The sequence below is a fragment of the Phymastichus coffea genome, unplaced genomic scaffold (assembly GCF_024137745.1).
Source record: "Phymastichus coffea isolate CEN01 unplaced genomic scaffold, Cenicafe_Pcof_1.1 PCOF00028, whole genome shotgun sequence".
Classification (NCBI taxonomy): Eukaryota; Metazoa; Arthropoda; class Insecta; order Hymenoptera; family Eulophidae; genus Phymastichus; species Phymastichus coffea.
In genome coordinates this window covers 2,229,850-2,256,595 of record NW_026706839.1, presented here as the reverse complement: position 1 = coordinate 2,256,595, position 26,746 = coordinate 2,229,850, and the positions used below count along the sequence as shown (strand labels likewise).

The 26,746-nt window shown below is 39.1% G+C and overlaps 3 protein-coding genes across 5 annotated transcripts in view; 2 read left to right on the top strand and 1 right to left on the bottom strand.

Annotated features, from left to right (window-relative positions):
• Positions 1-26,746, top strand: part of LOC131675765 (alpha-tocopherol transfer protein-like) — a 51,522-nt gene that overhangs the window by 23,809 nt on the left and 967 nt on the right. The window contains exons 1-4 of one of the 3 annotated variants that reach the window (XM_058954894.1): positions 20,560-20,690; positions 24,461-24,601; positions 24,726-24,885; positions 25,630-26,099. In XM_058954894.1, coding sequence (XP_058810877.1) covers positions 24,463-24,601; positions 24,726-24,885; positions 25,630-26,099 — 769 coding nt within the window. In that variant the 5' untranslated portion in view covers positions 20,560-20,690; positions 24,461-24,462. Of the gene's footprint in view, positions 1-20,559; positions 20,691-24,456; positions 24,602-24,725; positions 24,886-25,629; positions 26,100-26,746 lie in introns of those variants that run through there. The other 2 variants (XM_058954893.1, XM_058954895.1) reach the window with 2 other exon arrangements.
• LOC131675762 (odorant receptor coreceptor) lies at positions 1,900-14,166 on the bottom strand. Its single transcript, XM_058954890.1, has 9 exons — positions 14,057-14,166; positions 11,974-12,105; positions 11,504-11,887; positions 10,955-11,209; positions 10,366-10,610; positions 5,126-5,225; positions 4,934-5,038; positions 4,671-4,826; positions 1,900-4,587 (listed from the first exon to the last, which is right to left on the bottom strand). The coding sequence occupies exons 2-9, from the start codon at positions 12,103-12,105 to the stop codon at positions 4,537-4,539; spliced, it is 1,428 nt and encodes a 475-aa protein (XP_058810873.1). The 5' UTR covers positions 14,057-14,166; the 3' UTR covers positions 1,900-4,536.
• On the top strand, positions 16,416-18,947 carry LOC131675764 (uncharacterized). The gene is made up of 8 exons (XM_058954892.1): positions 16,416-16,499; positions 16,668-16,779; positions 16,959-17,079; positions 17,161-17,253; positions 17,660-17,886; positions 18,257-18,469; positions 18,538-18,564; positions 18,624-18,947. The coding sequence occupies exons 1-8, from the start codon at positions 16,426-16,428 to the stop codon at positions 18,711-18,713; spliced, it is 957 nt and encodes a 318-aa protein (XP_058810875.1). The 5' UTR covers positions 16,416-16,425; the 3' UTR covers positions 18,714-18,947.

Sequence of the window (26,746 nt, the reverse complement as noted above, 5' to 3'; positions counted from 1 at the left end):
GCTTTTCCTCCGCCTGCCGCTCCCGATGGCTTTCGTCCCTATGGTGGCTGCTGCTGCTGCTGCTTCTTGCCAAGAAGCGCTAACAAGTCGTCATCATTATCCTCATCATCATCCGTAACAACGACGACGAGCAGCAACTGCTCCTCTTCATCTTCTGTTCGAGCACTTGTTATGTATCTTCTTCTCGCTCCCTCTCTCTTGATCCTTCTCTCGTATTTTTTAAAAATTGGCACACATGTAAGTGATGGGTAGGGAAGGGTTACCTTCTCGTAACTGATTGGCACCTTCGTCTCGTCCCCATATCTCTGGCGAATGCGCGGCACTGAGGAATGAATTATTGCTATAAGTGTATGAACGAGGTATTGTCTTGGTGGCTGGCTGCCGCGGCTGCTTGGCTGTCGTCGCTGCTGGTTGTCCACGACGACACATCGTGCTGGAGGCGAAAAGTGGCTGGGGGGACAGCACGAGGTTAAGCCTGCCTCGTTTACGGATGAGAGGCGCAACCCCGCGCGCGCTCTCTCTCTCTCTCTCTCTCTCTTTCTCTCTCTCTCTCTCTCTCTCTCTCTCTTCTCTCTCTCTCTCTCTCTCTCTCTCTCTTTCTCTCTCTCTCTCTCTCTCTCTCTCTCTTTCTCTCTCTCTCTCTCTCTCTCTCTTTCTCTCTCTGGCTCGCTCGTTCAGCGTGCCAGCCAGCTCCACCACCGACACGATCGAAGCTCCCCTTTTCGCTCCAGCCGCCGCCACTCTACTTGCCCGGGCGCATGCGCCACGCGCCGCGGCTTAGCTGCAAGCTACCAGCAGCTACCTACACGCTTGCAACTTGCGATCGACTGCGCGATGAGCTTTTCTGCGCTTCGGCCTTCGCTCTCGCCAGCATATCAGCGACTGTGATGCGATGCACGAGCTCGCCGAAAAGCGATGCTTATTTAATGCTTGCCACTGCGATCACCTGTAAGCGCGCCCAAAATTGATACGTTCACGGTGAACTCTGTCGAGCTCGCAGTTTATCGCTAGACCCTATACGTATCGCACGACTACTACTGACAAATTCAACGGTGGCCATTGACTCGAGAAAAGATCAATTAATGACAATTCCTTCTTCTCTCTATCTAATCCAACCTAATAATTACTACTGGGATTAGAATTTCCGTCATTTCTTTAATTGCCATTTTAATGATAAATTCAAAAATAAAAGTACTTGGAAGTGTTTGACAAAAGTTATTGCTGCTTCATTCAAATATCATTCACGATATAAAAATAGTCTGCAAAAGTTTGTATTTATCTATTTTTTCATTATATTAAAAAGCTTTCTGAAATTCTATTTTAATATTGTTCTTGGAATTGTTAATTATACTTCATTCTATGTATGTACTCGAGTACGATATCGTGTTTTCGCATATTATGCTTTTTAATGATCCCCTTGGCAGAGAAAGGTTGGGATAAAACTTTTGTCGACATACGTCGACGAAATTTCTTTTTTTTTTACTGAAATGTAAAAAAAAACTTTATAGCGGGTACAACTTTTTATAATAGACGATGATGTTAGTCTTGGTTAGACTTTTTTGTCTCGCTGTTATCCGCCATTTCATCATGCTCGCCAAGTTTTATTTGAAAACTTCCGACATGTGAATGCCTCTGAAATTTGCACTATGTAGAGCTTTTTCTTCTTTCCTCAACAAAGGTCTTCCAAGCCAGTGCGTAAGTACTTTGAAAGCATATAAAATACTGGCAGAATAAGATAAATTTTTTATCAACGAAATCCATTATTATATAGAAAAATGAAAAATAAGCAATGAAAGTTCTTTTATATTGGCAACTCATATCCATTGTTTTATTTTTAATCCGTAATAAGTGACGGTATAGCAACAAAGTTTGAAAATTCGTAGTTTTTATTAAAGAAATATAGTATTTTTACACAAATTTACAGAGAATAATGTTTTATTATGTTATTCAGTATAAGACTGATTAGAGAAAACAAATTAGAAACACCAATTACCAAAATATTATTGCACTTTAAAATTCAATTTCTACTACATTTAAAATTTTTTTTTTTGCAAAAATACTCTGTAATTTTATTATGATATATTAATCCAATACTATGGAAATAACGTATATCATAACCAAAACATTAGGTAAATTTTAACGAAATAACTTATTCCCATTGAATATTTTATGTCGTTCTAAAAAATAGTAACGATCTCACAATCGCATTGACTTTATTATACAATGATATTAATTAAAACGTTGAATACGAAGGCCCTAAAAAGTCTGGTGTATTTTTGTTTTTTATAGGCAAATAAGGCGGTAATATTACATTATTACCAATTAGATTGGTATAAGTCAGTATCTATTTCTAAACAAATCATGCTTTTTGTAATGCTGCAAATTAATGAGAGAAAAGGATAATTGATATTTAATATTTAATACAAAAAATTCATGGCCCAAAATGAGTCATGCTTCGCTCAACGTGTTAATATCCTAAATATTTTATTGAAAAAATGCAAACGTTGCAATAAACAAAGTTATCAGTTAAGAATATGGCTAGATTTATTACTTTACGAAATTTGAATTACCAACACCCAAAGTAAATGCGAAATTATGGTCGATTTTTTACTCAGATACGTATAACAATATATAATCATTTCGATTATAAAATGATCAAAATTTTCCAAACTATACTCTTGCATAGAAACAGCATCAATTGGAAAATAATTTTGAAAAATAGTAAAAAATTAACGTGATTTCAGAAGTTGGTGAATTGATATTTATATTCAATGTGATCACAGATATTTTTAAAAAAGTATATGGCTGCAAAAATCAACCCCAAAATACCAATGCATTTTTATCAAATTAAAGTTATTTTGGTACATAGTGTTTTTTACTAAATTATTTGACATCCAGTTTCCTCATAATTGATTGTAAAACAAATGAAATATTTCTTTAACGTTGAAGTATAAAATATCTTAAGACACTCGTTTAGTAGTTTTGCAGTTTCTTAGTTAAATTATTTCAAACATAACTAAAAGATTAAATAGAGTTTAATTATTTTTTTCAAAAAAAAAAAAAAAGAAAATAGTTAACAATGATGTGGGATTAAAAAATAAGGAAGAGAAATAACATTTCCAGTTGGTATTCAAGAGTTGATTTGATTTACAATTTCTTATACATTACCTTAATAAGATACAGCATCATAATATATATGTACACTATGCAAATTATCATTCACAAACTCTATTCATATATTTTACGTATTAATGTAATTTGTTTTGTTAGTTTAAGTTTATTACACATTCATCAAATATTTTTTTGGAAAATTCTTGAAAAGAAATTCTTAAATATTTAGAAAAAAATTATATTAATTATAGTAAAATATACTTGTCTTTCAACCGTAACCAATATAATAGGAAATATATTTACAGTTATAGGTTTTAATAATTTTCTTATTCGCATGATTTTAAGGTAAAAGAAAACAATCAAAACGTACACAAAGCTTATTTTGATGTCCAAATAAAATGCTACAAAAAAATAATGTAATTAACAATTGACCAGTTTAGGTAACGTCTTAAAGTCGTTGAAAAGCGCATCATGCAGTGTAGGTATTATGTAAATTAAATTTTCTGTTTACTTTATGTATTCATGAACTAAGCTCAACAATCAACAATGGATAAATCATTTAAAAATAATACATTGTTAACTGTTATGCAAATTTACTTATGTATTTAATTATGTTTAGCGTATTATTTCCCCTGCAAGTATGTTAATACTTTGAAATTAATAATCAATATTGACTCTTCACAGTAAATCAATAAATAAATAATAATTGTAAGCTAACCACGGCAACGATAGCTCAAAATAAACATGAGTAATCTGTAAGAAGTAATTCATCGGCGAATATACAACTCGCTTGCAGTAGTTCATTCATCTGGCTGTATATCTGATAATCACACTCGGAATGTGTTTGATCATCAGCTGGCTACCATAGTGAATGAAATTGATAAAAAAACTATAAATGAAATACGTATCGAACATTAAAAAAAAAGTAAAGATATTTTGTGTTTAATATTCTCTAGCCAGAGTAAGATATGAAATATAGAATAAAATTTGACGAGAGGCAACGATTGAAAATGTTTTTTTGAGCAAAGAAAAAAATGTAAAATAAGGTTTTGATTGGAGAAAACAAGGAATCCTGCGAGATAGATGTCGGGCCATAAATAAATAGACAGCATTCTTGGAGAAACGGCGATACTCGCCAAAGATGTATGCAAGCCCGGGTCTCCCAAGAGGTAAAAGCACACGGCGAATATCCCCCCTTCTCTCTCTCCCTCAGCCTCGCATCGAGAGGGAAAGAGAAAAAGATAGTAAGCGCGGGAGAGCGATGGGTTTTCGTCTGGCTGCGCAATCTCCCAAATAACAAAGTTCGAGCGGGCTCGCTCTCTCGAAAGATAGCGAGCTGCTGGATGGAAGCGATCCCAAGTTGTAGCTACTAGTCGTAAAGTCGAATCGATATTGTTGTTCACTCGCTCCGACAATTCTCAACGTTTACTTCAGTTGCACTAATACCATGAAGTATGTCACTACAGCGCCCAATACCTATGTTGAACCAAAGTCAATTGCATTAGTGGCTCGGGTTAACTATTCAAGATATGGTAAATGTCGAGTAAGTTTTTCCTCACCGAGGCGAATAGATCAAGCGATACCGTGAAGAACTTGGCACCAGATATAGACATAGCTTTCTGACACTGCTGACACACAATTTGTACGAAAGTTTTTGCCTCCTCCGAACCGTCGTACCAGTGGCAAGAGTATGCGGCTTCCATAACAGATGAGCTCTGCGCAAAGTAAAGGCAAAGAGAAAAACAAAACAATATTATACATTATGGCTCCCTTGGTAGCAACAACAAAGTTATCTCATAAATATTCAGAGCAGTGTGCCAACCTCCTCGATAAGCCGATTGCCAAAGATGCAGAACAGAAACACCTGGCCCAGAGTGTAGAGCAGGTAACCGATAGTCGTCGCCGCGTACACATTCACCCCGTTCACCTACACACAGTTCATCAAATATAAAATATTGCGGCTAGGCCAGTTATTTCACGACTCAAACTCTCGTAGTAATGAATTCAAGCGTACTTTCGTGGCTTGGTAAGCGAGTAGAGTCAAGGTAATGGTAGTCGTTAACATGTGAAGCAGAAGAGCAACGCCGTAAGCGTCACCGACCGTTGTTACCAGCCTGAAATCAAGCGATCAATTAGAAAAACGTGCAAATTGCAATTCACCCACATGGCAATGAATGTACGCCTAGCAATACCGGCCCCCGCGTCATATTATCATTTTCCGACGCTAATCACGTTTATTGGCCTTGTCAATCGCTCCAATCCGATAAAACGCTTCATTAGCCGTTCGCTCGATAGGCGTGCTTTGTAAAACATAAAAGAGCCCGCTAATAAAATTTAACGATATCATCGCGGCGCTTTATGAAAAGTACCATGGCTACGGGACAGAAAAAAAAGGCCACAAAAACGAGCAGCAAACGCACGCTATATATAGCGATTCGCGTTACTAACGAACATCCTATTAATGTTTAAGGGGGCAGCGACGGAATTAGCAGGCAATTACCAAGCCGATGGTCTGCATTATTCATGTGTAGTCGAACTTTGGAAACCTCACTTTCCCGTCGCTCTCTCTCTCTCTCTCTCTCTCTTTCTCTCTCGCTCACTGCCATCCGAGCTTTCAAGCGTCAATCGATACGCGCGCGCGCGCACACAATTCGAAGGGTGTATAGAGTGCGTCTAGAGTCTGACGCTGGCAAGCATAAGGTGAGCGTAACTACACGAATGAAGCTATGACGATTGATTGCAGCTCTGCACAACGGCCTTGCCGTCGTTTATAAGCTGTATGCGCCAGACAGACCCGGAACAAACGCAAACGCTTTCGCGTATATCCCCGCGAGGAAGTCCCCGATCAACAGTCAGGGATGCGCCTGTACTGCCGGTTATTGCACGTTTTGCATCAAATCAAACGATGTTGCGGGCTTGCCTCCTCCATGTTAGTTTCTTGATGTGCTGACCCTGTGGCCCCGGGGCAGATTTATTAACCACTGGAGCTACGCTTATGACGATCTTGGTAGGTTTTTATTGACGTTCGGCCGAGCACGCGCGCACTCGTGTCACAATTACATTGAGCTAATACAAGTACGTACTTGAACAAAGAAACAAAGAGTGCTATTGATAATTACAAAGTAGCGCATGTCGCATAGGACATTGAAAAGTTGTCTTCTTTTTAACCACGCTGCAATATTGATTACGCATACCGCTGCTAGTGTAAATAATCGACAATTCACACGGTGGAAAGGGAGAAATAACTTCATGCACTATCGTGACAGAAAGAGAGAGAGAGAGAGACTTACACAGCCTGAAAAAATAATTTATACAACTTTGAAAAATCTAACCGACTCGTGTACTGGCAACTTTTAAAGGTTGAGGTCAAGAATAGAAGAAACCGCTCGCACAAACACTCGACTGACTATGACAGTTGTGCCTAAGCACCTACGTCGTAACAAAGTTACGACTTTTCGACATCATCAATTTAATGTTTGTTTCATCGATCACTCAGAGATTAGTCAAATTCACAACTTACATAGTAGCAGGTTAATTTATTTCCATGAACTTTTTCTACTACAAGGACGCTTTTATTCCTGGAAGGGAAAATGCAACCAAGGTCAATCAACTCCCTCTCTCTCTTTCTCGCAAACTTCATTTTCCTCGTAGCTCATCCATTTTCTTCTCGCCGACAAAAACCCACTTCTCTCTCTCCCTCTCTCACCACTCTAACGCAACTTCGATCAAACTCCACCTCCCCTCGAGATGAAAAAAAGACCTTATGTTCTCTCCTCTCGCCCGACTAAATTGATCGTCATCTCAAGCTTCTCTTTTTTTGCGTCCTTCACGATCGCTGTCTTTCCAGGCCTGAAACGCTGTCCTCATCGTTGAGTAGCGATAAGAGGAGCGAAATAAAGGGACACGCGCACCAGTTGCACTCCCCCGGCACTCGCTTTCTCGCTGTCTACGCCGCCCGAATACCCGAGCGAGCTGCTAATGTCACGCTCTCGCGCGCACCGGTCCTCGACTTTCGCCCGTGGCCTCGCGTGCTGCGTCGAACATTCGACGCTCGCACGCGAGTTCTTCCGCGCACCGAGGACGCTTTTTCCAGATGCACGAGCGCATCTATTCATTTCCGCGCGTTCGATTGCGCTTCAAGTTGCGGGGCGGTCGTGATTAATGCGCAGCTGCGTCGTTTGTCCAGGGCGCTCCGCGGAATGAAATTTGCACGCGCGGCGCTCGAGTGTTTTTCGGCCCACGCTCAAATGATTTCCGGCACGCGTTCGCTGGAGCGACTTGCGCGCGAATTCGGTCAATATTTTATCGCAAATACCGACGTATCGATTCTCGCACGTACGCCCGCACGCGTCTCCCGGATATTTGCCTTTCCGACGCTCGGCGTAAATAACTTGGGGAAACAAGGCGGGTTCGCCTGCGATTCGTACATTTTTTGTAAAAATACTCAAGGTCGGATTGCCGAAGGATGCGAGATGCGCGTGTTAATCGGAGATTTCCTTATCCGTCGGGAAACTTGGACATCACCGCTGAGTACCGCGTGTCGTAAGAATTGATTCGGCCGAACGTGCAGAATCATCGATTGGCCGCGCAAAAACAATTCTCGTCAATGTCGTAAAAAAAATTGAATGCTCGCGGGCGATAACGAGCGTCCAGAAAAAGGAGACGACGAGCGCATTGCCGAGTGATTAGCAAATCACTCGAATGCATCTATCTATCTCGTGAATCGCGCAAAGTGTTAAACTTCGTACGGGTGTGCGTGACAAGCTGAGTGATTACGAGTTACACGCGTCGGGAGCGCTTTGTCGGGCGGCACAGCATTGATTGATAGATTTAGTTCCCTCTTGAGGTAATTGCTTGACGCTGTTTAGTCCTTCCGCTCCCTCCTCGCTTACATCCCATTTCTCCATCGACATGTGCAATTAACGTTACGATGGACGAATACGTCAATTACTTGGCACGAACTGGCGCTGCGGTGGTCGTGAAAATCGTCGTCTCATTATTTCCCCGCGTAATCGATGCCGTCAGCGAGACACAAGCGCGAAACAACAACGAAAAACGTTCTCTTGGATTTGCTTGCGACTGCGTGTGTTATTATCGATCGACGCTAAAGGTTCGCGCGTACTTCCTTTTTTCCCCCCAATAAAACTTATAACTACGAGCTCGCGTTGTTAACTGTGCGCTGCCAGCAAAGGCTCGAGTATTGCAGACAGCCGCGAGCGGCGCGGTAGCTTAATGAACAAAGTCGCTGTGTACCGAATCGCACCCTACATTTTATCGCGCTAACTAGTTAGGGAATATACCTTTCGCCGATGAATAACGCAACGCTTTACACGGCGAAACTTGTTAAACTCTAATGACGGCCGAGCTGTGCGTAGTCGGAAATAATTACAAAGTCAACAGTCGCGAGTATGGCTCGTCGAAGCGAAAACGCGAATTTCCGTCGCACGGGCATCTCGGAAAATCCGCGTTCGGGTATTTCCTCGACGCCGAGGAAGCTCGCGTAGACGCGCGCGATTGGTAAGCCACGCCGCACCTTCGCGAGCCCGTCGCTCGCCGCGAGAATCAGTAGAGCGGCGTAACCTGTTGACCCTCGTAACTCTCCTTCCTAGCTCTGGCACGCAGCGTCGCGTTCCGAGCATCTTCATCGTTCATCGAGCCCGTGTCTGTAATATAATGGGTGTTTCTGGTCTCTTCGCGCATGAATTATTTGCGGCAAGCGCTGGCGTACGATCGATTGGTCGACGCGTCGTCATATCTTCGCGCGCGCGCGCGCGCGCGCGAGAGAGAGAGCGAGAGACAGAGAGAGAGAGAGAGAGAGACTTTCTTTTTTCTCTCGCGTGTGCACGTCTAGAGCTTTTTCGACGAGCGACGACCGAGAAATATCTCGCGAGACATTTCTAAAGGATTTCTATCCATCTACTTCACTTTGGTTGCGCCAAAAAGTGAGATGGAGAAATTTTCCGTTTTCACGGTATTATTATGTTTGGCAAACGAGCACGAGCTCGTTAAATCTGCGAGGATAGACGTTTGAACGAACGCAAAGAAGCCGACGATGATTAGCCTCGTTGTCGCGAGCATCTGAATAATTGAGCGAGCGAAAAGAAAAGGAACGAAAGTTAACGGCGAAGGCTGATGTGCATACATGAGGTCGACTTGTCGGCTCGGCTCGGCTCGGCTTGGTTAGCGTTCGACTGACAAATGTTGACAGAGCCGCCTTGAAGGGTTAGTTAGCGTCCTTGCTAAAGCAAACGATTAAGCGGCCGCCGCGCGCGCTTGCAATGGCAAAGATCGCCCGAGCTATTAATGATTGACGTTGGTTAACCTCAGCCTCTATCCGACTGACGCAGCTCTCTCGGCTCTAACTGTTCGCTTGTTAGCCCTTGAGCGATCGCTCCCGCTGGCTGGCCTGGATTTCGCTCCACCTAATTACCCATTCCCTCGTCTTTTCCCACGGTCCCGCCCGGAATATCCTTGCACTTCAGCTTGTTTTAAGCGCGAGGCTTACCTACTGCCGGAGACTCATTATATCGCGGAGTTCACTCGGATTAGAATAGAGGATTTTCGACGTGCTCTTATCGCGTCCGAACTTTATTTACGATTGTTACGTAACTGCTTTCATCCAGAAGGAGAGCAGACAAGTCGACTTTACACGCCGCTCTATGAAATTCCAGACGCTTCGCTATTTCCCTCTCCGAGCGCAACTGCATTCGCTCTGGCAACTGCCAACGTGAAATTTGCGAGTCCAAATGGGCGGGCACGCTCGCAGCTGCGCGTTCACCGCGTAAGATCCGGATAAGAGATCTGACCGTCGATAGTGGCACCGCGTGCCCGCGAGTCTCCCTCGATTTACGATTGCGAAAAATCACTTGGAATCGAGTCGCGCAGCTCTCGACGCGAAATGCGCGTGTTGCATATCTCCCGCGAGGCAGCCCCGCGCTCTTCGTCATTAGTTTAAACGCCGTGCAATTTGAGCGTGGCGGCTCTCTTTCCCTCGCGGCCTACATATTTCGGCGAGCGATTCCGCGCGCGGCGCGGCCTCTGATTTATGGCGTGGCGCTCGCTGCGCATTCGCGACTGACGTATACGTTGCGGTTTGTATTCGCGAGTGCCTCGCGTCCCAAAGCTGCGCGCATATAACACATCGGTGCGCATCGCATTGATAGGCTTCCATCGAGCGATACGCCGACCGAGGGACTGTGGCGTATCAATCGATCAGCCGCGCGATGCTTTTCCACGATTACTGCTGCAACTCACCTGACGACGTGCTTATGTCTCTCGACCCAATACTTGATGGCACTCCGCACGAGCATCTCCTGTTTCTTGGTCAGGCCGTTCGGACCGACGCCCCCGTTGAAAGTCGTGCCGGCGGTCGGTCTGAACGTCGCCGTGAAGTCTTGGCGATTGCTGTATATGCCGCGTACGTCGACGTCGAGCACGTTCTCGCCGTTGCTGCTTGGTTGGATACCCGACGATTCCCTCAGGTGGTCCGCGCTGCCAGCCTGTAAATTACCAGCTCGAGATAGCGGCTTTACGTTGTCGAGTGTCGTTTTATTTATCGGCAGAAATTGGATCGCCGGCCAGATTTATGGATTGCGATGCAGTCTCGCGGCCCGATAACGTTGATTTTGAGAGCTTGCGACAACATCTGTTAATTCATCATCGTGACATCGTGAGGCGCGGTCGAGCTTGAATGGACCGATTGGTCGCCGCATTCGCAGGTTCGCTGATTGCGCGCTAGCTTGTTAGTTTCATTTTGCAAAGTTAATCTTTTAAGAGCGAAATCCGCAAGGGACAACGCGGCGCCGTCAGCTAGCTCGTTAAGAGCGCCTGAAAGAACAGCTACCTTGAACAGCTCTCCGCTGTTGGGTACGACGGTGTCCAGTGTGGCACTCAGCTCCATGAGTGGCTTCATAATGGCCTTGAGATGCTGCAGCTGCTCGCAGGCGAACAGTAGGAACGAGCAGAACAGCACGTCAAACATGTTGCAGATACCCATTGTGATGGCCAGATAATAGAACTGATAGATCAGCGAGAAGATGTGCGCTACGCCGCCCATCGCGTTCCACGGATACGCGGAGCGGATCATCAGTCTTGGAACCTGCAAATTGTTGTCGCTTGGTATTTTTCCGGGATAAGGCAGCGGCGACGCGTCACCGAGTTGGAGTCTGTACGTCGCGTAAGCATTATTCGATAGCTCATTATACAACCCGCGATAATTGGCTCGCTCATAGGCGCACGAGCGAGCGCGAGCCCGTGACTGACGGTGCAATTTCTGGAGCATTTTTGAAACGCACAATTGTTAATTATTCGAGCCAACTCTCGTGTTGGCCAATTCGGAATGTAATCGATCGTGCAGCTGAAGAGGAAGCGTAAACGGACAAATTTCACTCACCGGTATAGTGGTGGTCTCGTTGGTCTCTTTATCGTGAATCGTGCGAATGGGGTCCTCGAAAAAGGTAATGCCCGTCCAGCACAACACGGAGAATATGACGGCGCCGCAAACGCAGAACAAAAGTTTCCTCATCTTGGATAGCGCGAGGGCGTGGTAGCGCTGGTTGCTCTCGGCGAATAACGGATGGCTGTTGGGGCTGTTCCAGATGCCCAGGCACTTGTAGAATATCTTGGCGCGCGCCGCCAGGTAGATCACTTTCACGATCGGGTGCAAGAAGAACAGCACCGTGATCGTGTTCGCCGTCAGCTGGTCGACGTCGTCGATTTCCTTCACCAAATTCACTGCCATAGTGCCGAATTGGAACAGCATCAGAAACAGCGTCACCTGCGTAGATTCGCCGCATTTTCTCTTTATGTTTCTGCTACTTGCTGCCGTCGCGCGATTTGCGTTGCTATCGATCCTGAACTCACCATGCAGTAAATTTTATGAGGGAATCTCATCCCTTCGCTGTAGTAGTTGAAGAGCCAGTGACCGACGGCTTGCGTGATCCTGATGTTGGGCATCAGGTCGGCCACAAGGCCCACTTGCTTCATTTTCATCATCTGCGCAAATTGAAATGCCAGCAAGCGTGTTAAAGGTATCGATCCGCATCGGACTTTTACTTATGGCTAATTGGCGCTGCACGTTTCTCCGACAGCTCAGATTGCTCGGCGTTCATTAATGAGTATGTTTACGAGCTCTCTAATGAAATAACAATGACGAGATAAAAGGATGATTTTTCTTTTTTTTTCACATAGATCGAAATCTACGTTGAATAAAATGTCTGTAAACAGCGTTAAGTAAAAGTATATTGCACAGTCGCTCGTCTATAGCTCGCGTATGCGATCTACGCGATCTGTACATCTTGTATACGTTATAAAACGTTATTCTGCAGCGCGGAACATAGTTAACTGAAGCGTATACATATAACAGAAGTTTCTCGAAACATTCAATCTTTAGAGTTTGCACTCGCGCGATGACACTTTCACTCGGGTTCCGTACATACGGTACATCGATCGAATGCATTTTCCGAGTTTCTTTTTTCTTTCGCTACGATCGAAAGAAAATATAGCGCATAAATGTTTTTCTGCTTGGTTCCGCGAATAATGCAGTATAGTAATCCTGGCGGTTTCGAAGTACGTAATCGAAATATTTAGCCGGAGCCTCGATCGAACCAGAAATGTCGCAAAAACAAACCAATTATTGAATAATTTCACAAGCTTTTGACGTTCGATGTGCTTAACCTTTAAGTGCGTACTATCAAGGTCCTTGATGAACATTAGGGTATAAGCAACGGTTAACTTCGCTCCAAGTATTTACGTCGTAGCGACGACGACGTCAACGACGACGATGACAACGATCGAAGCCCGAATTCGAATTTTCGAAAGTACGCGGTGTCGAGCTCTTCCACTTTTGTTATTTACTCCATATGACGTCAGTTTTTCAATTTCACGAATATACCTCGCGGAAATTTCCGGTGGCTTAACATTTTATATTTATTTTACTCTAGTACCACAACATTGTTACATAATTAATAATGCAATACCGCAATGCTATTTCCATTTTCTGCTCGCTTTTTCTCAAGCTTACTTGTTTAAATGGTAAAGAAATTGCAATGCATTTTACTGCAGATTTAGCTTCACTTTCTGGAACGAGAACGGGCGTACGGTCTAGCAAATATCCCAAATCTACGATGCAACGGTGTGCACAGAGTCGTTATTTACGAAGGAAATTAATTACAAAGCGAAAAATGAAATTCTTACGAGTTTTGTAACGCAACATATCGTAACGGCTAGGCTAACGATTTCTCATTTTTGTGCTCCAATTGTGCGTGGTTTCACAATTCAGTATCCAAGTAATTAAAGTGAAGAGAATCAAAATAACATTGTGTAATACGTTGTATATATACAAGACTATAGGTTTGTACTGGCTTCGATAGAACAAAAAAGTTTGTTTCCTCGTTCTCCCGTTTCACTGCCGATTTTTGCTTCCGCGTATTAGCATTTGCCAAGAAAAGTATTAATACGACTATTTCGCTGATTAAATGCTTTGTGTCACAGTGTGTGTGCGATAGGTGAATCGGTTTTGCCTATCCGTTTGTAACTTTGTAGTGAGAAAATTGAAAGATTGCAAAATGATTGGCGTCGTCAAGCTCGGCGTGAGTGCAAACATCATAATATCGAGCAATTGATCGAAATCTCAAGATGAAAAACCATTGGCTCGCATCTCCATCGCAAATGGTCAGAGAACACACGCGAGCATGACAATAACGTTCGCCGGGCGGCCGAGGAAGAAGAAGAAAGGCGCGCACACGGCAAGGCGCGATTATCGCGAGAAGTAAGAGAAGCGAAGCCCAACCTCCGAAAAATCAGAGCTGGCCCGAGCGACGCAACAGGTCACGTGCGCGCCTTCTGCTCTCTCGATAAGCCAGAGAAAGGCGGCGATGGGAGGGGGGATTCGTAACGCACACTTCACTCGCAAAAAGCCAGACAAAAGTGAAAGTGACAGTCGTACCTTGAAGACTTATATCGCGATGGCAGCGTTCGGCCCCGGAGAAGCAAAAAAAAAAAGCAGAGATGATGTGCACACCCGACAGCGCGCTAAGACACACTCGTCAACGTTGCCCGGTTGAAGCGTTCGCCAAGCCCTCGCTCGCTCGCTCGAGGGTGTATAGTCGGCGGAAAGAGAAACACACACGCGCACGCACGCGCACGCACACACACAAGCCTTATAGACAATGGGCGAGTGTGCGCCTACACGACCAGTGCGGGTGAGACGGACGACCTAACGTGGACCAATCGGCGTCGCGGCTAGCCAACGATACTCGCCATCGCGCCGCCGCCGCCTTCATTATTCATAAACGCATACTCGAGGAACCTTATACTGCCCGGCGAGTGCTATAAGCGAGGGGAGGCACACCGATTTTCTGTCGAGGGAGAGTTCTCCGCGATATTGCTGTTACGCACTTTTCTTCGATGTTTACGCTGCGATTATCGATTCCTCTCGGCTGTTTGGCATCGCGGCCGCATTCGTATACGAAGCTCACGCTGACAAACGTTCCATACGATCGGCATCGGCTTTTCTTGCGGTATTACAGGTCAAAAGTTCGCTTTGAAATTCATTCACTTGGGCGCTTCCTTTCAGCTTCTCGAAACTTGTCGCTGGCATTCTATCTGGATGGCTCTGGATGGATAATGAATTTGCGGTTGGAATGTTTTCAAATATTTCTCCGTAACTCGTATGGATCGGAAAGTGGTTGCGAGCTTATAGTACCTCTTTCAATAACGAATAACTCAACTTACATTTAATCCATACGCTACATTTTCTTATCCCAAGGCGCACTGAATAAACTAGCGTAATTGTGTGTATTTCGTACGTGCTGCGTTGCGACATTTCTACAGAATTGAAAACTTTCATACTGTATATCTGTTGTTCACTGTTACGGACTAACAGGTGACTAGAACTTACTCAACTATATCAGAAAGTGGAAATGATGGATATTCGATAAAACAAAGGTTTAGGCAATTTTGTCGCGAACAGTTTGACTGTTGATTTTTCTATCGAGCGAAGGAAACGTAGAACTTGACGATAATAAATAACGATATTGTCGGCGATCCTTCGAAACAGCGGAAGAGCCTTGAAAACGCGCTCGCTCGCGAGAAATGCCGAACGTTTGATTTTAGAAAGGCAGCGTCGATCAAAGGTTAACGTGTGCAAGCTCAATTAGAAAAGCAAAGTAAAGCCAGTAGTCAAGTTGTCCGTCCGTAAGCACGTGCATTGATCAGTCGAAGCATTGTCGTCGTCTTTCGGGCGGAAAGCGCTTAACGAGTGTATATATACGCGCGAAAGTCCAAGCAAAGTACTCTGGAAATAGAGCAGAGCCGATATATGCACGTACATGTGAGCACTCGTGTGCTCTTTTGTTCCATAACGATTGACCCACGTAGACGCCGACTGTGAGAAAGGGACCTGCTTGCTTTCTCGCTCGCTTCTTGTCAAGTTCGCAGATATCGATCCACCAATTCTCGCGCGAAGAGGAAAATTATTTCCGTCGAGACGAGCGTCAAACGTGGGCTCGGGCATTACTTTTCCATTTGAGCGAAACGTGTCAACATCGAGTGCTACCGTACACCACCTTTTCTCCCGACCGAATTTGCCCACGAATAATTGGATTTGTCATGCTAACGATCACGTCAATTAGTTCGTCCTGAATTTCATCATATACCTATGTATATATACCGAATCATCGATCTACGCCAAAGCGCCTTGAAAAACACCGTCGATATCGCGATTCTGTCATGTCGAAACCTCGACTAACGTGGTTATTTTTGTTTTCGAACACGCGGACAAACGGCAAGCTGCGACGAATTTCAAATCGTTCGCTTTTTTTTCGATCGTTTGTGAAAATTTGCGATTTTTCACTTTTTTCTCCAGTAACGTAGCAACGAACCAACATTCGTGCGGGAAAAGTTCGAAATCGTTCAATTTGTTCGGCGTAACGTAGCAACAACTAAACATTCGTTCGTTTGTTAATTGGCCAGACGAGAATTTTTCATCGGCAGCGACGTCATTCTACACTTGGATTTCCGATCCGCATAATCGCTTAAAAACTTCTTTAATAGTTATCACTCGTGACGAATCTTTGACGCTTCATTGTGATTTGAAGAAGCTTGTGCTACGATGGAACTGAAGAAAGCTTTGGTACTTTTTGCTTTGCTGGGAGTCTTCGCCAGCGGCTTTGGAGCTGGTAATCAATCGTTGCTTTGATATTGGCATGCCTATCCACGCGCGGCCCATGTAAAGGATGTCTTTTATGTTTGGTGCTTTTTTATTTGTGATTGCTAGAATCGAACGAAGGAGAAAAGCTTCTATCGCCGCCATCTATGAAGCTATTGATGAAAGGTGCTATCGAAGCTGCACCGGTCCAAGAGGATTCGCCAGTTGCAATTGATAAAAGGTCAGTCGAGTTGAAGCGAAGGTTCGACTTTATTCAGTCGTTTTATAGCTAATGTGTGTGATTACTAAAAAACTTACTCGCATTCGAACATGTATTTACTTTATTTCGTCTTCTCTTTTATGTAATCGAATGACAATGGATAATTCTTCATGCGCTCATACGTAGCAGCAACGACAGACCGCTGAACGTGATTCTGCTGCTAGTCGACGAGCTCTACCGAAGCGACGTGCCTGCGTACCTCGAAAACCGAGATGAGTTTCCCGTTCGCGGGCATTTGGAGGTTTGTTCAATTTGGAATTTGAAAATTCGGCAATTTTTCTACCTGAAGACAATTTTCTTTTACGACCTGACGTAAATTCTGTAAATTGCTATATTTCGCGAATCGTCCAGGAGCATACCAACCAATGCAAGTATTTTGTAAAGAAAAATCATTTTTTAAGAACATTCATATATCCGCAGACCTGCCCCGCGGTCGCCGGTCATACGAAGGGGGATGTAAGCTGCGATTGCGACCAAAAATTGGGATCGAGCATCGTTTCGTTGATTTCATGGGCTGAACGAACCAGAAACATGTCGATAAGTAATTGATTGTTTTAGCACAAAAATAAATCGATTGCTTCACTGCTTGCAAATACACATTTTTTATAAAACATTTTTATAGGTGACCTTTACAAGATATCACCTAGTCTTTCAGACTCTCGAGCACGTCTGATCTATGGTCAACGTCGAGATGCATTAGAGTTATCGCAAACTGGTAAGATTATTTTGCAAATCATTAAGTATAAAGTTATACTTAGCAACGCGAGAGTTCAGTTTTACGAATTGATTTTATAAACAATAAAACTAAGCTTCCAATGTAACTTGTGAACTTGAATTTATGTTGCTAATAATTATATGTATATACGCTGCAATATTATATAAATATTTACTTAAATAAAGCAAGACAAATAATTAAAAAAGAATAGCCGCCCTGCAACAATTACGTAAAAGCAAAATAATAAAAATAAAAACACGATCAACTGTGAACTGTTCTGAATTTATAGTTACTTAGGGATTATATGTGAAATTTGATTTTCTTTTTCTTGAAAGAAATTTCTAGGAATGTATTGCTTTAATTGATACCTAACCTTTCTTGTAATTTATATTTTTTATTAATTTAGAGCCAACCTCGCAGGGTGAGAAAACGAAAATGCCATTGAAGTTTAAAAACACCATCTTCGGCAGCCTTGTCGATGGATTGAGGAAGACTCAACTGCGTGCACCTACCATTGTTCATCTTTCCGATGTTAAAAAGTTGAGCTTCAAAGAAAATCAACGAGGCCATCTAGTAATTATGCACGTTGAAGTCGATGAGCTTGGCAACGTCCTTGAACACTTAAAGCACTACGTAAGTATTGTGTTCCATCAGCTATCGAATAATGAAAAAATAGAACTCAGTTGTTATTTACAAACTGCCATGTTGTCTGTCTAACTCTCATCGGTCTATGTTTTATTCTTTGCCGCCATCTCGTAAAAAGTAATAATAAAGAAAAATTACGTTTACAAGAAAGATATCTGGGAAACATCGTTGGTTGAGTTTGGAATAATTAAAAAATGGTATTTCATGCAACAACACGTTAGAAAGCTTATTTGCGGATATTTTTTTTATAGAAATTAGTGTGTATATATATAAATCTAATATATTTTTGTAATTTAAATAACTGTTCCATTGTAAGTAAATGTTTCCACATAAAGTTCAATTTGAAATTGTAATTTAGGTTTCACCATCAAATACCCTGACGATTGTGATGAACTCTTGTCCACAAGACCGTACCAATTTGGTACCGTATTTCGCTGGTGGAAGTGGCGCGGAACAACTTGCTTATGTTGGTAAATTAGAGTACCTCCAAAATTTGCCTTCTGCTATTCCTGCCATCATTGGTCAACCGGCATTTGCTAAGATGGAAAAAATTTATTACGACAATAATGAGGTGAGATTTTAAACTTCACATTGAATTTCTCTTCTAAATAAAACTAATCATGCTGAATTTTCTTGTAGAGACGGAAAAGACAAGACGCACCAGCCGTAAGAAATTTCTTTTTATCCAATCATCTACAATTGAATTAAGATATCTATTTTTACAGGATGACAGCGGCCAAGAAGCTATTACCCATTCAACATTGATGATCATTGCTGTTGTAACTGCCACAATTACTCGTGCTTTTAAATTGTAATTTCACACACATTCTTATTGTTTATACGTACATATTTACATTGTTCGTTCAAATATTTAAATTCAGTTTGCATCATTTGCGATTTACTAAAGTAATGAAATTTTAATAAAATAATGGCTTATGATCAAAGACATGTGTATCCGAAATCTCAATATAAAAGCACTCAATAGAATTTTTACTCAAATCAATTACACAGATACTAAGTTTTCGATTATGTTTTGTTTATATTCTTGATTCGCTACGTTTCCTTTTATATTATAAATAAAGCAAATAACACACATAATATACTATTAACGTTTTCATACGCATCAAATTTATTTTACGCCTCTCCCGCAACATACATTAATTCATTTGCAGGACGTTTAATCAAGCCGATTATTTGAAAATTTCTCTTAGTTGCAAAACTTGATTTTAAATAATTATCTCTGCCAAACGAACTAAAATTAAATCACTACTACCGTACATTACTAAATTATTGAGTCATATGCGTTTTTCCACGTTATTAGAGACTCCAAGTAAAACTAAGAAGGTAGATTTTACACAATTTGGTCTGGTGCGCGCGCGTGTGTGTGTGTATATCACATCATAAAAATTCATGATGTCACTTTCACATCGCATAAAAGTTTAATAAATGTTATATTTTATTCCTGAAATTTCTTGCCTAAACTAGTAGACTAGTTGAGAAGAAATTTCGACTCATTCATCATAATAATTTCTTCTAAAGAAATTCATAAAATTCAGGCGCCCCATCAATGTCCCTAGATTTATAATTAATGGAAAAAATTAGTGACAACATCGCCCCTATGGCTTACTATTACTACTGTACTTAAACAAATTACACGGTTGAATAATAAGACTTAGAATGCGATTAATCGATTTGGAAGCGTTTTCTGTAGTGGTATCTTTGTAAAAAACAAAGATGATTCCGAGCTGTCATTTAAGTCTGTATGCAACTTTACTGATACAATATTTATTCTATATGGAGGCTAGTAGACTTATTCATGAGAATAAAACAAACGTCTAACCTGATATAACACGCTAGATATTTTATTTAGAAATAAACCCGGCTGAACATCGATGAAGGGGTCTGAACATGTCAGCATAAAAATCAAAGTTAACAAGGCAAACAATTGACAAATGACAAGCTAATTTGTATTATTTTCGCAATATTGCAATCCTTATACAAGATTAACTCTTGCAGAATGTTCATCGGTTATTATTGTGTACTTAAGAAAATATTCAAGTAAATTTCTAAGTATAGAATTCTGATGTTGCAATGATATTCATTATTTTCTCTAGTCATTAGGAATTATAAATAAAAATGCCCTATCAGCAGTAAGTAACTCTACTCCACCGAGAGAGAGAAGGGGGGAGAGACAGACAGAGAAGGACTGGCCACTTTCAGCTAATTTTTTTTATACAAATGATCATGAAAATGATATTCTTATTAGAAAACAATTGTAATTATGCACAAAAGTTACAGAGCCCATTGCCGAAAATTGAATTTTCGCATGGAAACGTCAAAAAATTTCAAAACTAAAAAATTCAGTACATTCTTCAAGTATTCATGAAAAAAGTAATTAACTACTTAAACTCGGTAAGAAAAAAGTAAGCAGAGAGATTATTGTCGATCAATGTTCATATCTAGATATCTAGATAATTTTGAAGCGTTCTGTGCTATTTCTACAGAAAAAATAATTTTTTAAATCAAAGCTTACTTGTGTCGAGTGTCGAAAGTTTTGGTTACCGTTCAGTTAGCAAATCAGCGTGGAAGGGGGAAAGAGAGTGGGTCCGCTATCATAAACCGGTCCTTGCTTTTTCCCACTCTCGTATACGCAGCATGGCTCTACGTGTGTTGGCATCAAGAACACAACTTAGTGTTTCTCTGTCCGCGGTACACGACGTCAAACCAGTCGTCAAAGCGAACTTGCCGTTGTCTACACCTGTGACTAAAAACGAAAGTGAACGCCAGTGAAAGTGAGTACTAAATATTTTATTTGGTCATTTTTGCGAAATGAAATGTGCTTACACGCGAGTGAAAACAGTGTACGTTTATACGTAGTTTCCATCGAAAGTAGTTTTGAGTGTAATATTTCTTTGCAATTTGATTGAATTGGTGGCAATCGATCACTATTTAAATATAGAGCGTTATGTTACCAACTTAGGAGTTTTCATCAAAACCAAACGAAGCCCTCAAAGAAATTTCATGACTGAATCTTATAATCAATGATTTAATCAGCATACAATTTTTTTTAAATACCAAACATTTTTCACAATCCAAAATATTGCAAAATTTAGTTGCTTTTACAAAATGAAAAGTTAATTATATATTAGTAGAAGGTTTAGTAGCATTTTTAATTATCTTTAAAATCAGATATTAGTCGTTGAAATCTTTTGAATTCTTTTTTTGTAATCGCAAACACCCCTGTAGCACCCCCTCGCACCGATACACATACGCACACATGCGCGCATACAAATAAATCTTAAAACAGGCCGCCCTATGTTCGATCATTATTCTTTGTTAGAGTATAATTGGAATTTGTAGATATATAAAAAATATCTTTTGATATGCAGTTTTTGATAAAGCAGATCTGGATAATTTTGTGCAGTCGTTTTATCAGAAAAATCAAGATGAAAATTTAATAATCAATTCAGCTGCCTCCAACGTAAATAAAACAAATATAAGTATGCTTCTGGTTTGCTATTGATTTTATAATCTGAACTTTACATCGTGTCCTTTTTTTCTAATAAAATGGTTGCACACAATCATTCGGAATTGCTTTAGTGCAAACTGCATATAAAAAGTATATTTGTTGTAAATCTGTCAAATATCAATTTTACTCGATAAAAGAATAGTCATAGAACAAATGTTTCCAATGAGTATCTGAATAATATGTACCGAAATACTTGGAGGGGGGGGGGGGGTGTCAAATTATAAAATTTTTCAACATGAAATAAAATATAATTTAATTAGTTACAAAAATTACAGAAATTTTAAAGTTTAATTTTTCGAGACATCTTATTAATAAAACATGTAATGAATGCTAGATCTCTAAAAATTAGTATTTATAAGCTATATTGGGTTATATGATAGTAACCATGTTAATATGAATCAATATTTTCTAGTGATTTTAATTTATTACAGCATAATAGTATTTACTCACAGTAAGTTACTACATGTCTAATAACTGTTTCGTTTTTAGGGGGTGCTCTTTCATTGTCAGTTTGCCTATTGTAAAGAAATTGAATAAGTTTATATCGGGTCCTGTGAGTTTTATCCAAATAAGACTTTTTCATATATATATGAACATTAGGTTCTATAATTAAATCAATATACGACCAACAAATCTAAAGCGCTTTATGTTAGTTGAAATATTTATAATCGTGACTTTAACACTTTCTATGTCTTTTATAGAGTGAGATTGAGAACCATTGTCACTCACGACTCCCAAATACAGACCTCCATAGAGCTGTGTCTGTTTATATACAGCGTACAATAATTGGCTTATACTTATAAGGCACACATATCGTAGTACACTATTTTAGCTTTATTGGTCGTGTGACTTGTGCTAAAATAAGAAAAATAAACCTCTAAAACTCGATAGCTTGGGCCTGAGCATTCAAAAAAATGAGCTTATATATGATAAAGTAGTATTGTTACTTTTATAAAAAAAGAAAAGTTTTATAGACAGAAAACAAAACTTTTTATCATTTTTACAATAAATATAGCGCATAGATGATTTTCACATAAATAGAAATAATAAGAAATATCAAATTCAGAATTAAGTCTCCATGCAAAAAGTAAAATGCTTCTCTTTTCCAATTTATTCAAATCTATCCACTTCATTATATTTTTCTCCGTTATATTATTTTTAATATCTTATTTGATTGATCTTCGTTTCGCCTCATAAACACATTATTTTCGTAAAACGAATAAATGCTTTCTTATTTTTTCCTATGGTCAATTTACATTTTTAGACATACATAAATGTTTTTATCATTTTTTTCAACAGTCAATTTAATTTTAAATATCTAAAAATAAAACTATTAATTTTTCAATGTGAGTTATAACATTTATTCTTTTATAATGTTTTCACTAACGTCGTCTTCTATAAAATAAAAAATTTATTTAACCATTTAAAAAAATCAACGTGAAAAAAATCGTTATTTGATTCCAATTAATTTAGTTTACTATATTCAAGTCTGAATTTTTTCTCGTAACAATGTCTAAAACACTTATTATCAGAGACGGCTATTTTTGGTCACTGTCACATAAGTATTCCATTCAGATTTATTGCAAAAATAAGTAGATAAACAAAATTATGAACAAAATAATCATATTATATCATGAATTATTATATACATGATACAAGTATGAACTCGCACTATAAAGACTTATTAATTTGATTTTTGAAATTAAATAATATAAATCATTACAATCATATAATTCTCAAAGAACTCTCATCAAAAAATCTCACCACCATATTATTTAATTAGTTTCGAGATAAGATCTTTTTAAGTGAATCACTTAATGTGTGTGCGGGTGTGTGTGTGTGCGCGCGCGGGTGTGTTGTCTATTTTCCATTACAATTTTCAGAACTTTTTCGTGACAGTAACCGCTGCAAGTGAAAGGAATTTTCATGCTCTGAGGCAATGGCTCTCTCGAAAGACTTGCCTGAGACGTAATATTATGATCAGCGTTAATAATGGCAATTATGCAATCACACGTATGCTGTAACTTCATGTATACACATTTTCAGCTCACTGAATTTTCGACATAATAGAGACAAAATTCCATGAATTATAAATTTACTTTTTCCTTTTCCCCAACAATATGAAGCAATTTAGGCCCACTTGTAAGATTTAGAGTAACGAAGCATAGAATTTAAGACCCGCCGTCCATCAATGTAGATCTACAGCTCTGTAAGACTTATAAAATTTATCACGTCTTCTTTTAATGCTTAATATGTAGGAAAGACAGTATATCAAAAAGTATAATTGATGTATTTCCATATCTAGATTACAGCTAATCAATCTTACAACATTTTATGCAGCCGTTTCGTCAGATAGTGTCATTGAACGTCCTGAAATTAATTAGCTATGCTTACGTAGATATTTTTCATATAAACAAATAATTATGGAAGAAAAATACAACAATCTTTTTCCGTTTTAGTTGGCTATGTAGATTTTAGTTGGGAGCTTTGATAACAAGTCTTAAAATTTGGAATGAAGTCAGTTTTTCAGTTTTTGAGATTCAGTTTTCCTTATTATATTCGATAATACATTAGAACTTTTCTATATTTCATTACAACTTACAATACTTCTATTAAGCTTCAACTTGAAATATAAAAACACATACACGTATTAAACATAACCTTTACATTGTTATATTTCTCATCATTTAATATTATAACATATATCTAAAAAAGTATGTATATAATTAAAATACTTTTAACTTCTTTAAATTATTCTTTATAAAAGGCATAGATTTATAAAAAATCTCTCACGTTACTCCTTTTTGTATGTGATCTAAAAATCAAGTTTAATTATATTTTATAGAAGCATGTGAATTCCACTTAGAAAATGTTCGGGACTTTATCAATGATTTATTTTAGAAAAAATTGTTATTTGAATTAAATATATATTTATATTATTCAAGTTTATATATGTTACTGTAAAAGTTTGAATAAAATCTAAATATTTCAATATAAAAACGTCGATAAGTACATTTAAATTTCGACTTTTAGAAATGTTGCTCATTCAACCGACGGAGGAAATGTCTAAGCTGATTCGCTTGGAGCTTAATGAAAATGTTGATACACGCGACAAGGATCTACAGTACATTAAAGATTGGCTATCCAAACAACCACATTTGCCTACATTTGACGGTGAGCTGTAACTAAAACAATCAATGGAATTATTCTTATGTTTTCTTTTTCAATTTATTCTAATTTTATATTATGACGTTTCGTTCGATCGATTTTTGATGAATAATGATATTACGTATTATAGATGACTACAGACTGATGACTTTTTTACGTGGATGCAAATTTTCATTGGAGAAATGTAAAAGAAAATTGGATATGTATTTCACGATGCGCGCTCTCGTTCCCGAATTTTTCGCCAACCGTGATATCACTAGACCCGAGATGAGAGAAATCACAAGCATTGTGTAAGAATTCAAAAATAAAATTCAGCTTTAGCACTACTTGTATTGTTAGGCAAGGTTAATTATAAATAAGATTTCCCACCAATATGTAAAACAGATTGAATGTATAGAATTTATTCGGATCGATTTACAATCGTTTGCCGAAATGAAAGAAAAAATTTATGGTACTCAAAAAGAATACGTTCGATAATGCTTATAATTAGATTGTGACCGATCAATTAAGAAACGAGCTATGTAGCCATTTTTACAGAGAAAACGTGTTAGTACATATTTTCCAACTGTTACTTTAATGACTGAAAGAAAATGTAACCTCATGTGAACAAATATTACAGATGGGAAATATGCTTACCTTTTATCTTTTATTTGCATGAAGCACTCTGAAAGTGATCAGTCGTAATTTAGGCACGGCTATTTACTGACAGTTTTCTTCACCGATAGTATGTTTCATTTAGACAAACGATTGGAGAGATAAGATATACACGAAGAGTCTTCAACTAAATATTACATTATAAATTTAAAAATTTATAACACAATAAAAAAATGTTAGTTCTTTAGCTGATGAGACGCTTGTCTGTCTTTGAATCAAAACGATTTTCTATTCGATTGCTATGTAAATATTTAATGGTAAACCCTGCTAAGTATTATTTCAGTTAAAGCATAAATTTAGTTGACATAAAAGAAACTCCTAATACATGGAGTCTTCAATAAAATTCTTCCGTTGGTCTAAAAACTGTTTTATTTTAACAGCCAGGTGCCACCACTCCCTGGATTAACTAAAAATGGACGCCGCGTAATTGTAATGCGAGGCATTGATAAAGACCTACCCACTCCTAATGTTGCAGAAGCAATGAAACTAGTAATGATGATCGGAGATATTCGTCTTAAAGAAGAACTTGTTGGTGTTGCTGGTGACGTCTATATTTTGGATGCAACAGTTGCTACTCCATCCCATTTTTCTAAGTTCACACCTGCCCTCGTAAAAAAATTTCTTGTTTGTGTCCAAGAAGCTTATCCCGTCAAACTCAAGGAAGTGCACGTTATCAACGTTAGTCCACTCGTTGATACGATTGTTAATTTTGTTAAACCTTTTCTAAAAGAAAAAATCAGAAATAGAATATACGTGCACGGTAGCCTGGAAAAACTTTATGAGTATGTACCGAAAGAAATCTTGCCAAATGAGTACGGTGGCAATGCTGGTCCGATTCAAGATATTCATGGTAATTTTTTATTTATCATGTACTTATGAAATTAATACGGTTCAATTAAATAATTAAAAACTTGAAATAATTAGTTTTGTTAGCAAAAATATATATAAATATAAAATTATTAAGGAATGAAGTTAAATATATTTTCTATTTCTTTTAGAAATATAATTGTAATAATGAAACGTACTTTATCCATAATCAATCAAAAAAATACATTTATTACAATGTCTATTCTCGTATAGTTATGATACATTGTTTATAGTAAATTTTGTGTTCAAATCAATGTTTTAAAATTATAATATTGACTATATTTTGTTGTCTCATGATGAAAAACATTGCCCTTAATTCGTACAAAAAGAGAAATTAACAAAAAGATGTACCTACAAAGCAAATGCAACAACTAAAGCTTTACTGAGCCATGAAAAAATTATTCTATTTGAATAGTAGCAAACAAGCTATAGTGGTATGATTTTGGAAGTTAGAAAATTAATACGTATATATATATTTCTTTTAACTATTAAATACAATTCAATAATTCTAGTCAACGTTATATATTAATTCACAATATCTTTTAATAGACAGAACAAGTTCAACTATACAGAGATATAATAGTTAACTGATCTGAAAAAGAGTCAAATCTTGTAAACCTACTTTTTTAT

Bases quoted from the DNA above. Each gene is read 5' to 3' on its own strand.
- LOC131675762 (XM_058954890.1), bottom strand. From the start codon at position 12,105: ATGATGAAAATGAAGCAAGTGGGCCTTGTGGCCGACCTGATGCCCAAC. The intron at 11,210-11,503 runs GTGAGTGAAATT...AACAATTTGCAG, and splicing joins ACGAGACCACCACTATACCG to GTTCCAAGACTGATGATCCG. The intron at 5,039-5,125 runs GTACGCTTGAAT...AACTGTGTGTAG, and splicing joins TCGCTTACCAAGCCACGAAA to GTGAACGGGGTGAATGTGTA.
- LOC131675764 (XM_058954892.1), top strand. From the start codon at position 16,426: ATGAAGCTATTGATGAAAGGTGCTATCGAAGCTGCACCGGTCCAAGAG. The intron at 17,254-17,659 runs GTAAGATTATTT...TTATTAATTTAG, and splicing joins ATTAGAGTTATCGCAAACTG to AGCCAACCTCGCAGGGTGAG. The intron at 18,470-18,537 runs GTGAGATTTTAA...ATTTTCTTGTAG, and splicing joins TTTATTACGACAATAATGAG to AGACGGAAAAGACAAGACGC.